The sequence below is a fragment of the Podarcis bocagei genome (assembly GCF_964188305.1).
Source record: "Podarcis bocagei genome assembly, chromosome: 12".
NCBI lineage: Eukaryota > Metazoa > Chordata > Lepidosauria > Squamata > Lacertidae > Podarcis > Podarcis bocagei.
Genome location: NC_138137.1, coordinates 11033053 through 11046327, shown reverse-complemented (window position 1 = coordinate 11046327; position 13275 = coordinate 11033053). Strand labels below are relative to the sequence as shown.

General features: G+C 42.9%; 1 protein-coding gene across 23 annotated transcripts in view; it reads right to left on the bottom strand.

Annotated features, from left to right (window-relative positions):
- The window catches only part of CLASP2 (cytoplasmic linker associated protein 2), a 126523-nt gene that overhangs the window by 108287 nt on the left and 4961 nt on the right, over positions 1-13275 (bottom strand). For all 23 annotated transcript variants that reach the window (XM_081164273.1, XM_081164301.1, XM_081164295.1 and 20 more), the window contains exons 2-6: positions 12702-12780; positions 5365-5468; positions 1872-1963; positions 1529-1604; positions 354-451 (exon numbers count right to left, since the gene is read on the bottom strand). In XM_081164273.1, the coding sequence (XP_081020399.1) occupies positions 354-451; positions 1529-1604; positions 1872-1963; positions 5365-5468; positions 12702-12780 (449 nt within the window). The remainder of the gene's footprint in view (positions 1-353; positions 452-1528; positions 1605-1871; positions 1964-5364; positions 5469-12701; positions 12781-13275) is intronic.

Below are 13275 nucleotides of genomic sequence, written 5' to 3'. Positions count from 1 at the left end.
GCTAGGTTTCTTGCAATTTGAGACGTTCACATTTTAACTGGGCAGCAAATAACTAAAAGGTTGTTTATGCAGTCTTTTGGCACATTATTCAATCACAAGCAGCGACCAGCACAATTCTGGTTTGTTCATACAATGTACTCTAGAAACAATGGTAAATTGTGACAAAGTTTTAATTTTTATTTTGTTTGCTTCAGTGTCTACTGGTTCCTGTTTTGAGCAAAAGATGCTACAGTGTGCACCACCGAACAAAAGTATATATACATTTGACCTCAAAAGCTAGCAAATGTTAGATAACTTTATGCATATAATCATAGCAAGATAGGTATTTGTAGTAGCCATCATAGCCAACTCACCTTGCAGAGGGAAGTCCCCTTTTGTTAAGATCAACTCTTACTTTCTCTCCTACATGCCTATAAATCTCCACAATCGCCAATATTGCAGCATCTCTCACCTGCGAGCATACAGAGCAGGTATTAGAACATGGCAAGAATATTTAAAGGTATGACAATTAGCACACTACGCTTAATGCCTAATATTCTAGTTTTTGCTCATCAATATTTTGCTAACCCATCAATAATTCTAAATAAAATGAAGGGAAAGGGTTTAAACAAGACTGCAAGTTTAAAGAGTCAGGTGCATAATTGCTAGGTTTTTTTCAAACACATTGACTGCCTAGTCTGAGGCTACAGAAAGAGTAAACTGTTGCAATATGCATGTCAAACTCAGACATCTTTATAAAAGTTAAGCTTCTCTGCTACACTGTGCTGCTCTAAACAATATTGTTCCATACACAGTCTGCTTTCTTACTGCAAGCATGTCTACTGCAGTGGGAGGGGGAAAATATCAACTTATTCACTGCAATTCTACAATGCATTTCTTATGCTTAATTTCTCTGTGACATACTATTGCAGCCTGTTAGCTACCATGTTCATTTCTGTTTGATAAATTCCCCCCCCCCCAACCCTGAAGCCATTTCTTCTTGTATGGTCCTTCCCTCCCACCCTCCAGCCATGCCTCTAGAATTTTAATTATGCATATATTTATTCCTAGGGAAGATAGAAAAACTTAACAACTCTCTTATCTTGCAACCTATGACTAACAGGAAGGGATGCAGGATAGAAAGAATTTCGTAAAGTAAATAACTCCTCACCTATTCTGAACAATGCCTTACATTTATTTAGGGAAAGACATATTTCTAGAATTCTATACAAGACCACTTAAATCTTTCAATACATAGGAAAAAGCCAAACATATTTTTCCTAAGCCAAGAGTTCCATTTAAAAAACTGCCTCATTGTTCCACAACAGTGGTAAGTTTGTTGAAGACACCTCCTCTAGTTTCATGTGGGAAATGAAAAGAAGTTCTGCTTCTTGGTCTAAATTTCTAGGTATTCTCAAACTTCTAGATCTTTAAGATTCACCAACAATTTCCTACAATCCTCCCATTATTGACAAACTCATGTAGTAAGAAAACACAAACAGCAGAAAATCAAAATAATTTTTTTGTTGTTGAAAGATTACAATCCTACCTGGCTATTGGAGTCTCCAGACAAGATGCATAAGTGTGGTACCAGTTTGTTGAGAATTAATGATTGTGCACCAAAGCTAGGGGAGGAAAAGATCAGAGCAAGCGTCATTTCTCACCTCACGCACAAAATACTACCAGAAGACAGCTCCAACTATCCTTACAATCTAAGGACAGTTTAGATGAACTCAAGAGGGAAAGTTGAAAGCAAATTAAGAGTCTGATCATTGCTTTTCATTTTAAGGGTCTCTTTAAAAAGGACTAATCCCTAGAAAAAGAACCTGCACTACAGGAAAGGGATGAACATTTATTTCAACAGCCTACTTCAATAAAAATAAAATACATACGTGTTTAATGTTGCAATAAGACACAGACACACTCCTTCTCGTGAACGATAGTTCTTGTGTTTAAAGCCAGCAACAAGGCGTTCCCATACGAACTATTAAAAATAAAAGGTAGGTTAGGTTATTGAATGAAATTGCATACTCCATGACACAAATGTAAATTCTAAATTAACACAACCAAAATTATTATATTTATTACTTTGGGACAAAAAGTTCAGATCAGGCTCTTTTACACCTACTCCCATTTTATTAATATATTATTCCCATATATTAATACTGGTATAAAACAGCATTTAATCAATTAGTTTTCAGAAACTGGAGACAAAATAAGAATAACAACTGAAATATCTAAATCGATGTGTCTCTCATATTAACCTTTCCCTGCTTAAAAATATCTTCCCACTGTGACTTTAATATGTCCCTCCCTCATCCAGATATTTACAACTGAATTTCTTTTACATTTGATTTTTTTTATTTAAAAAATTCCATTAATGTATTTTAAAAGTATTTGTTTTGCACACTTATACTTCTGGTTCTATTTGCCCTCCAATTCCAGTGCTGTTTCTGTTCTTCAGTGAGCTTCTGTGATGATCGCCGTATCTTTCTTCTATTATGAATTTCTTGGGCTACACTCATTTGCTTCCATGCATGTTCTTCTTCCCATGTTTCACTTGCCCTTATTAATTCCTTTCTTGCTTTTATCTTTATAATTCTCAGCCTCCCAGGAGCTCTGCTGTATCGCAACTGCCAATGCTGTATACTTCAGACTTACAAGACTAGATTTGCAACGATATTTCAAAGCAAACAGATTCCAACTGCAATTCCCTTCAGCTGCAATGCTGCCATTATAATCTCAGCCGTTCAGCAGGCATTCAGGAGAAAAAGGTTGCCTAGCAACTGCTGCACAGTGAGCAAGAGCACATTTCCCAGACTGCAGCATTTTATGATTTAGACCCTCCCAGTATTCAAGTCATGCTGTAGAATGAGCAAAACAGACAATGTCGCATGTATATCTAGGCTACAATGCATTAAATTATACATTGTTTTTGCCTTTAAAAGACTAGGAGAAAAATATTAGGGTAAGCTAGACCACTGGTCTTCAACTGGGGGGTCAGGACCCATTAGTGGGTCCTGGCTTGATCTGAAGTGGGTCTCAACAGGAGCACTACCACCATGCAAATTTATTTAAGAAATGGGTCCCAAATGGATGCCTGGGTTAAAAGTGGGTCTTGGGTCTTAAAAGGTTTAAGATACCTGAACTAGACAATACTGAATATATTTTCCACAATGATTTAAGCAGCTAAAAGCAGTGCTGAACCATTTTTCACATTTCTGCGTTAATTCACAAAAAAATACCATCTAAAAATTCAGTGTTTCAACAGTGTTATGTTGAAGGTAGTAAGTTGATTGCAAGAACCCCCCACCAGCATTTAGCAGGCATTAGATGTTTAATTTAAAGGCTGGTCATTCCTCAGAAGCATTGGCCTGGCACAAGCCCAGCTGGAATTTATGCAAGCACAACACTTGGCAACAAGGAAAAGGATAGTATTTTACGTTACAATCAAATACTATTTTTTGGAAGGGATCACAGAACAGATAGATAGATAGATGATAGATATTCAAAAACATTTTTCAAAAATGCACACAAGGAAAAACCAGCAAAATTTTGCTTATTATAAACAAAATTAGCTGCAGCAATTGCAAGTCCATCTGTAAACAGCATTTTCCTTATAACATTTCAAGCATGTTCTCAGAAAATTAGTTGCTATATAGAGAAAACCATAAAAAATAAAATGTCCAGCAAGTTGAACATGAAATAATCATACACTAGAATACTATACAATTTATGTTGCCCTTTACAACTCTCCATGGCATTGTCATGCAGATTGCTATGCCTTTAGGGTATAACTAGATTCTCAGTCCTGCAGTGCTGGGGGGGGGGGGGTGAGCAAGACAAGAATGTCAGTGGGGAGGGAAACAAGAAATGGAACTTGAAACTGATTGCTGCAGCTTGTACTGCTACAGGAAAAACAGAAGTGACAAAATGGAGCCTAAACAAAGGGAAGTCTGTAAGACACACACAAACAAGTCATCTACGCCAAAAAAGCAGCATGGTTAGAGGCGAAAAAGTGTGCCTCGATTTTACACTGAGGAAATTAAAAAAATATGAAAGCTAGGATATCATGCAAACAAACAGAAACCCTGTCATGAAAAACTTAATCTACTAAGAAGCCCAAGTTATTGAGCACCATTGTAATACACTACAACAGGGGTGGCTAATCCTCTTCAGCCCAAGGAACAAAATTGCTGTTGACCAGCCCCCCAAGGGGTCCTTCCACTGAAGGTCATAGCCAAAGTGGAAGTGAGTATCATTATGGCTGCTGCTCCCCCTCGCTCCCACCCACACTGACAGACATGCATACAGAATACAACATCCACACACTCATCCCTATCCAAAGGTCTCCAACAAGTCCAGTACAGTACTGCCATTTTTCACCCCACCGCAGAGCTTAGAGGAGAGAAACCACTCCTAGTTCTGTGAGAGAGAGGATTTTTTTTGGGGGGGAGGGGGAATGTTAAACATTTTGGCAGGCCTGATTTGACATGTGGGTTCTGCCTCCATGTCTGAACATAGTACAAAACGTTGCACGATATGCACCGCCTTAGAACAGCACTCCATGCTGAACTTGAATTACCTGACATATGACGTCAGGTGGTTGATGGGTGGGTTGCCCCTCCCAATTGGCATACTGGCCTGTTTCCAAGTTATGTATGCTCAGACTAACGTGTAACCAAAGATGTGTAACTGCATCACCATTATCTTAATGCAAGATGAAGACATTCAAAGGAGAGCAGGATTCCTGTACCTTTGGCATTTGTGTGAATACAGCCAGAGTTTGAAACTCCCATTGTTCTAGGTGCATTTTGCGACAAGGAATTTCACTAGTGAGAGCTGTTTCTGAGCTCTGGGCACAGTACTGTGCCTAAGATTTCAGATTAAAACTGCAGAGTGGAAGGAAAGAAGGATCTTTTTCTGCCTTCCCACTTCCAGTCACTCTCTGAAGACTGGAGAAGAGACCTTCTTAAGAATATTAGGGGGGCGGGCAGGGGAAGCATGGCTTTGTTTTTTGCAGTCTTCAGATGAGGACTAGACAATATGAAACATGAATATAAGATTTTAGCTGCAGTTCATTCATTTTCAGCTTTATATTCTTGCTATAAAAAAGTGTGCCTAGACATTCCATTGTTGCTCCCATAACCTAGGTTTAAGGCGTTATTTAGCTCCTAGCTTTCATATCTCACTTTCTAACACTGGATACAGCTTTTCACATGTGGGTAACAAAAACCACACCAGCTAAGATTTCTTCTGCTGCACAAGTATAAAAAGGTAGAGGAATTCTTCTCTTCTTTGTCACAGGTTACCCTATCATAACAGAGCATTTTACAGAACATAAATAGATCTGGAGTACTGAAAAAATTTCTGGAAATATCATACCATTGGCTGAGCTGCCTGGTCCATTAATTTCAATGCAAGATTTTGTGCTTGATCTCGAACTTGATCTTTGGCATCTCCCATTCGATCCATCAAAACTATAAGAACTAGAGGACAGAAATAAGAATTAATGATATATATGGAAGGCAAATTCTGAATAAAATTATATCTGGTAACTAATTGTAAAAGTGATTCCACCTCATCCAATCCCAAGTTTAGTAAGAAGATCACTGAAGAAAGCTATACTGCTTTAAGGTTTTTTAAACTGCTTTGAGAGGTGTTTTTTTTAAATAATCAAGAGGTATATGAATTTTATGAAATAAATAGAAAGTCCCTGTACATTTTCACACTGAACATTGGGCAAAAGTGTACTAACTACTACTCTATACAGATCTGTATGTGTGATCAGCTTTCTACACGTCCTGTTTGTAGAAAAGCACAAAATATGGAAGCCAGTCTCTGAACATATAAAATCCAAGACAAAGTTATTGATTTGGAGTAAGAATTCTAACCTAGCTATTGTTGTAACAACTCCAAAATCTATTATTACATAGACAACGTATTCTTACCAGTTTCTATCTCCAAATTGCAGATAACACCAGGCAGAAATTTCAGTATTTTGACCCTAACCCATATCCAGGGACTCATCTGCCTACCAATGCAAGTTCATAAAGACTGCATATTTATTTTCTGATTTTTTTCCAATAAGAGGAGGAGATTCAGAACCAGAAGGCAGGAGGGGAGCAATGCAGGCTGAAAAGGTAATCAAACACATAGGTTTGACTAGTTAATCAGACTTAAGTTCTGAGAAAGCCATTAATTTGTTATTGCTTTTAACCCTTGTGTTGAAATGTCTGGCCCACTGGCAGAAACTTTAAAGTTTCAAAGGTTCTTTAAATGCATTCAGATAAAGCTGTAGCTTCAACAGAAAAAACAAACCATGACACAAGGCACCTGATGACCTGAAACTGTTGCACAAGTATGAGTTTGAATATTTTCACACAAGACTTTTCTAACACTACTTTCTCATGATATATCATGGCTTGGAACCAAAGATGCCACCACATAATAAACGTATTCACAAATGTCTTTGCTTACTAGTGCTCATTAAAACTGGAGCCTCAGCTAAAAATGATGTCAGGCATGCAAGAAAATCTTACCTGTCTGGCATTCTAATACAACCAGGTTCAAATTTAATTTTGAGCATAGAAGCTAATAATCTAAACAGGACACAGATCCCATGTGTGCTAACGCAGCATGTAGTGACACAGCAGCATGTGCAGACGAAGTACGCAGTACATAAGGCTGCACATGATTCCCTTCTCCCATCTTTGCTGGACCTTCATATTCAAGCAGAGATGTAGCAAAACATCTCTGACCTTTGAGGAGCTCCAGTGAAAGGCGCAGCATGATCAGCTGGGTGGGGTACTTACAATCTTTCTCTGCCCCCCTCCTTATTCAACTCGGAACAAAGACAAGCCTCTGCACTCAGCAGACAGCTGTAATGCTGGGGGGGGGGGCTTAATTAACAGTACTGGGAAGGGAGTTATGTGATGACACTATGTAGTTCCAGAAACACAGTACAGAAAATATGATGGCTGCCTGGAATAGAGCAATCTGATTTTTTTTCTGTACAGTGTCGCCGGAAACCATGCAACTTCATAAAATGCTTTGCCCAGGTCTATTCATTAGAGATGGTTTTTAGCAATGGTCACAGGTGGCTGAAGAGTGCAGGGGCTTGATTAAAACATGGAAGAGGGGGAAAGAAATGGGAAGACCACGCAGCCACTTCAAAAGATAAGCCCACCCCACCTGACCTTATGAGAAGAGTTCTTCCACCTCCACCTCACCTCTTGAGATCACCTAATGTTCCGCCGGTGGAACATTTGGCCCAGTCCTAGAACTACCGTATTTTTCGCTCTATTGGACGCACCGGACCACAGGACGCACCTAGTTTTTAGAGGTGGAAATCAAGGAAAAAAATATTATCCCCCCCCCCAGCCCCAAAGAGCAATGGACAGGCTACATGCAGCCTGTCCACTTCTCCCAGAGCTTCTCGGGGCTGCGGGGGAAGCCCGGGTCCCCCCCCCCAGCCCCAAAGAGCAAAGAAGCCAAGACAGTGCGCGGGATCCATAGCCGCGCAACCTCTCCAGCCAGGAGCTAAACCTCTCCAGTGCAGCTAAAGAAGACAAGGCAGCAAGCGTGATCCATCCCGCTCACTGCCTTGGCTTCTTCTTTAGCCTTGCACAGCATCTTTAGTCTTGCGCAACGGGATGGATTGCGCCCGCTGTCCACCGGGGCTGGACTAGATGACTCCTGGGGTTCCCTTCCAACCCTGCAATTCTATGACCTCGGAAGGTGTTTGGGGTCTCCACCACTGGAGGCTTTTAAGCAGCGGTTGGGGGACCATCTGCCTGGCGTTCTTTAGCTGTGATTCCTACATTGTGAGGGGGCTGGGCTAGATGACCCTTGGGTGGCCCTCCCAACTCTATACAGTCCTACAGTTCTGTGGCAGGAGATCCACAGCCACTTCACACAATGCCCACCCCCAATTTTCATCTGAGAGACATGTGTCTCTCAGTACCCCCCCTACCTGCCACACTTCCCCCACCCCACTTAAGCTGAGGGAATTCCTGCCCAGAGAATCTCCCAGCAATCAAGGAGGAGGAATCCGCTGCAGCCTCCAGCAGCGGAGGATCCATGGTCCCCTTCCTTCTCTCCTCCGTAGTTGCTTTGAAGCAGGAAAGTGGGAGAGGAGCTGCTTACACGAGTGTAAGCTGCTCCCCTCCCACTTTGCTGCTTCAAAGCAATCACGGAGGAGGGAATCCGCTGAAGCCTCCAGCAGCGGAAGATCCATGGTCCCCTTCCTTCCCTCCTCCGTGGTTGCTTTGAAGGAGGAAAGTGGGAGAGGAGCTGCTTACACGAGTGTAAGCTGCTCCCCTCCCACTTTGCTGCTTCAAAGGGAGCCCGGGAGGAGGGAATCTGCTGCAGCCTCAAGCAGCGAAGAGGATCCATGGGTCCCCTCTTTCCCTCCTCCGTGGTTGCTTTGAAGCAGGAAAGTGGGAGAGGAGCTGCTTACACGAGTGTAAACTGCCCCCCTCCCACTTTCCTGCTTCAAAGCAATTACGGAGGAGGAATCCGCTGAAGCCTCCAGCAGCGGAGGATCCATGGTCCCCTTCCTTCCCTCCTCCGTAGTTGCTTTGAAGGAGGAAAGTGGGAGAGGAGCTGCTTACACGAGTGTAAGCTGCTCCCCTCCCACTTTGCTGCTTCAAAGGGAGCCCGGGAGGAGGAAATCTGCTGCAGCCTCGAGCAGCGAAGAGGATCCATGGGTCCCCTCTTTCCCTCCTCCGTGGTTGCTTTGAAGCAGGAAAGTGGGAGAGGAGCTGCTTACACGAGTGTAAGCTGCTCCCCTCCCACTTTCCTGCTTCAAAGCAATTACGGAGGAGGAATCCGCTGCTGCTGGAAGGAATCCGCTGCAGCCTCCAGCAGCGGAGGATCCATGGTCCCCTTCCTTCCCTCCTCCGTAGTTGCTTTGAAGGAGGAAAGTGGGAGAGGAGCTGCTTACACGAGTGTAAGCTGCTCCCCTCCCACTTTGCTGCTTCAAAGGGAGCCCGGGAGGAGGGAATCTGCTGCAGCCTCGAGCAGCGAAGAGGATCCATGGGTCCCCTCTTTCCCTCCTCCGTGGTTGCTTTGAAGCAGGAAAGTGGGAGAGGAGCTGCTTACACGAGTGTAAGCTGCTCCCCTCCCACATTGCCGCTTCAAAGGGAGCCCGGGAGGAGGGAATCTGCTGCAGCTTCCCCCAACTCCCGCGGAAGCCGCACGCTCTTTAAAGGGGCTGTGCGGCTTCTCCTGGCTTTTCTGGGAGGTGGGGGGATTCCCCCACCTCGTAGAAAAGCCCGCAGGAGCCGCGCAGCCTTTAAAGAGGGTGCCGCTCTTGGGGGCTTTTCCCCCAGGAGGGAGAAGGGACTGCTGCAGCCAGTCAGTCCCGTCTCCCTCCTAGAGAAAAGCCCGCAAGAGCGCACGAAGCTTGTGTGCGGCTCTTGAGGGCTTTTCCCGTCTGCCTCCCCCCTGCATTCGCTCCATAGGACGCACACACATTTTCCCTTGCTTTTTAGGAGGGAAAAAGTGCGTCCTATGGTGCGAAAAATACGGTACCTTCTTAGTAAATATTCAAATACTACTTCTGAAAGCATCTTCATTAAAGATTGTTTGGAGATTGCTTAGCCATTACACACACTTTGAGCTATGGCAATAGTGAGGAACCTTTGGCCGGTGAGCCTCATTATATCTGTGAGACCTTTTTCTCACGTGCCCCACATCTAACATAAGCTGTGGTGGCAGGGTGGGGCAGGGAAGGACATGGCAGAGGTGGTTTGGATTCAAGCTGTGCCTGCAGACTGACATTTTCCTTCTGTCAGTCCGCAAAGAGAAAACAACTACTTATGGGTGTGGTTTGAATCCAAACCACATCTGCAAATGGACTTCAAAGGGACTTCCTTTCAGCACCCATCAGCTGATCAGTGTTGAGAATGAACCCCTGAGAATATGTCAAGTGATTGATAGGTGGGTGGCACAGCCGGATCTAGTTACCATACTGGAGTTAATGGGAACTATGTGCACAAGAGAGTTTAATTTATTATTTTGGACAAATGCACTATTAATTTCCATGAAAAACAGTATTGCAGGTTTTCCCCACAACATCCAACTAAGTGTTTGCTTAGTGCAGTGGTTCTCAAAGGGGTTTGCGTGCCACAATAGTGTAGGAGGAGGGGGTGGCAAGTGTGCCGGAAAGATTCAATGGCAATTAAAGAAAGATTTAAACAGTATAGAATAGTACTAGTATTATTAGTATTAGCATTAGCATTAGTATAAATATATATAGATATATTTTCAAAATCAAGCACTGTTAGTTGTTTCTTTTTGTTTTTCAATGTATTTCTTATTAATAAAAATTTCAGTATGGTGCGAGCAAATTTTTATTCTGATAGTGTGGCCTGGAGAAAAAAGTTTGAAAACCACTGCCTTTAGTGGGAATTAAGTCCCTGTAAATTCTTTTAACATCTTCAGGAATATTCCTTAAGCTTTAAACAAAGCATCAAACAGAAGAAAAGAAAAATTCCATTTACACCCTCAGACAAGTCAAACATTCAAAGATTCAAAAGTAGTATTTTATGAGTGAAAAGTTTTAATCCTAGAATAATGAAGCTAAGTGGTACTTAATGTCATAACTGATCTTGCATGACCAAAGTCATGCTGTGATTTGATCTGAATAAGATTGGCAGGCTGGAAAGAGAGCCCTTTAAAAGTACTAATTAGAATTTCCTCATACGAACACAACCTCTATTAAATCAAAACCAGGCAAACACATATGCACACAATAGTGGACTGGAAACTTTTTCAAAATCTAGTCACTTGGCAAGGTTATGCTAGCAACTGGAATTCTTCCTAGTCAATCCAAGTTTATTAATGCACAACCCAGAGGACCTGCCATCTTAAAAGTTGCTAAAACAGTATTACACACAATAAATACATCACTCCCTCTAACAGCAAACTTGGGTGGTGGGTAACAACAATAAATTCAACCAAAACAGGGCCATTTAGAAACAAAGGGGATGCATCAGCATGCTCAGGTGAGCCCCAAGATTTGAGGTACAAAAAATATTAAGAGCCTACAGGGTTCTCTGAAAGCTCAATGAGGAATGAATATGCTCAATAGTAACAAAATGCTGTGTCACTTAAAAAATAATTTAAAAAAATACATAACCAAGGGAGTGGAATGCCCCACTTGAGTGTCCATAGCTAGAAGGCAATGGTAGGCTATAAAATTTCCTTTAAAAAGCTCAACAACTTTGGTAGACCACTGCCAGTTTTTTTTATAGTGGGAGTAGATCTCAGTCTCTTGAAAGTTGGAAATGCCTGCATTAGTTCATTGAATCACAGTCCTATGATTTTAGATCCAATTTTGCCTGTGGCCAGGATAAACAGGACCATGTATTTAGAGCACTTTGGGCTTTTTATTTTCAAGAAGTATGTAGCTTTGGATATAGTAGATATGGGTGCTAACTTTACACTAGGGCTGTGTGATGTTAGGCTTTCAACATTGTGGTGTATCACCAGCCAAACACAGTGGTGCCCCGCAAGACGAATGCCTCACAAGACGGAAAACTCGCTAGACGAAAGAGTTTTCCGTTTTGGAGGTGCTTCGCAAAATGAATTTCCTATGGGCTTGCTTCGCAAGACGACAATGTCTTGCGAGTTCCTGCTGGTTTTTTCCCCTCCCCCCCTTTTTCTAAGCCGCTAAGCCGCTTATCAGCTGATCCGATCAGCAGATAAGCCGCTAAAAGCCGCTAATAGCGCTAATCCGCTAATCCCTCAATGGGCTTGCTTCACAAGACAAAGAAACCGCTAGACGGATTCTTTTTGTCTTGCGAGGCACCACTGCATTGTGGTTTGGTGATATACCGCGATGTTGAAACAAACTGCATTGGCCCCAGCTGACAAGACAAAGGGTGAAACTGTCACAGCTCTAACTGCAGGAGCCGAGGCCCTTTCACCCCAGCACACAGGCTGGGGCCAATACAGCTTCCCTTGCCTGCTGCTCAGCTGGGGGGTAGGAGGGCAGTTTCACAGAGCCCCCACCCCGCCGCTGGCTCCCTTAACAGTTCAGCTGATGGGAGTGGCAACCGTGTGCCCTGCAGCCCAGCAGTTTCACAGTCTCCACTCAACCACCAGGCTGAGGGCTCTGTTAACTGCTCGGCTGATGCAAGGGCAGCTGCAGGCTTCTCAGCTGAGCAGTTTAAAGATGTGAAGGGAGAAGCTGTATTGGCGCCTTGCTGGTGCAGCTTGTTTCTTCCTCTGCACTGTTTGAGGGCAGACCGTGATGTTGGTTTTACTCATCAGTTTGTCGCTGGTGCAACCGCCACCGTTCCCGAGTCCCTCAGCTAGCAGCGCCCATTGGAGGAAGACTCTTGAGTCCCTCTAGAGGGCGCTGCTAGCAGAGGGACTCAGGTGCGCAGCGGTTTCATACCAGTCCTGGGTGATATATTGCTACATCGCCCAGGCCTACTTTGCGCAGCACAGACAGAAGACCAACATCTGAGCAAAGTGTGCAACGTAACCATGCATTTGGGTACTATAACACAAACCTTTGAATTTAACACAACTGTACAGGTGTTAACATTTGGATACTAATCTTACCTTTATCATACTAAAGACAACTAACATGGTATGTGTGTATTTTTTTTACTTTGAAAAACTGAGAAAAAAGGCATCCTAAGAGGATCACCAAATTGCTTATCTTCAATTCTTTTACACATAACATTTTAAAGCGACTCACTCACCAGGTCCTATATAGGATTTGAAGCGTCCTGAAAGTCTGTCAACAAAGGCACCGAGAAGATCTAATCCAAGTAGTGATACCTGTGAAAAAAATGAGAAATCTTAAAAATGCAAGTTTGGGTGATGGCTTAGCATCTACTCCAGTCTTCCAGAACCTAGTTTCTCCTCCAGATGTTTTCAACTACAACTCTCATCAGTCCTGACCATTGGCCACAACAGCTGATGGAAGCTGAAGTCCATCACTTTTGGACAACTACAGGTTACAAAAAGCTGATTAAGCCATCTAAGTCAGCATCACATATGTAAGCTTTCAGAGTAAGAAACCAGTTAAAAACTTATTCACACAGTGCCATGACTATGGATGAATGGCAAAAGACTGGACAATATTCTCCCACCTTGGTTCCCCATAGGTTTTTTGACTAACTTTCATCATCTTTGGCTGCTACCTTACCTGGTTGGGGCTGATGGAAATTATAGGCCAACACCACCTGGAGACCTAAATTTAAGGAACAGTAACTTGGGCTCTTCTTGAGAAAGTTTGATCATAGAAATCTATTGTCTCACCACTGTTTATCA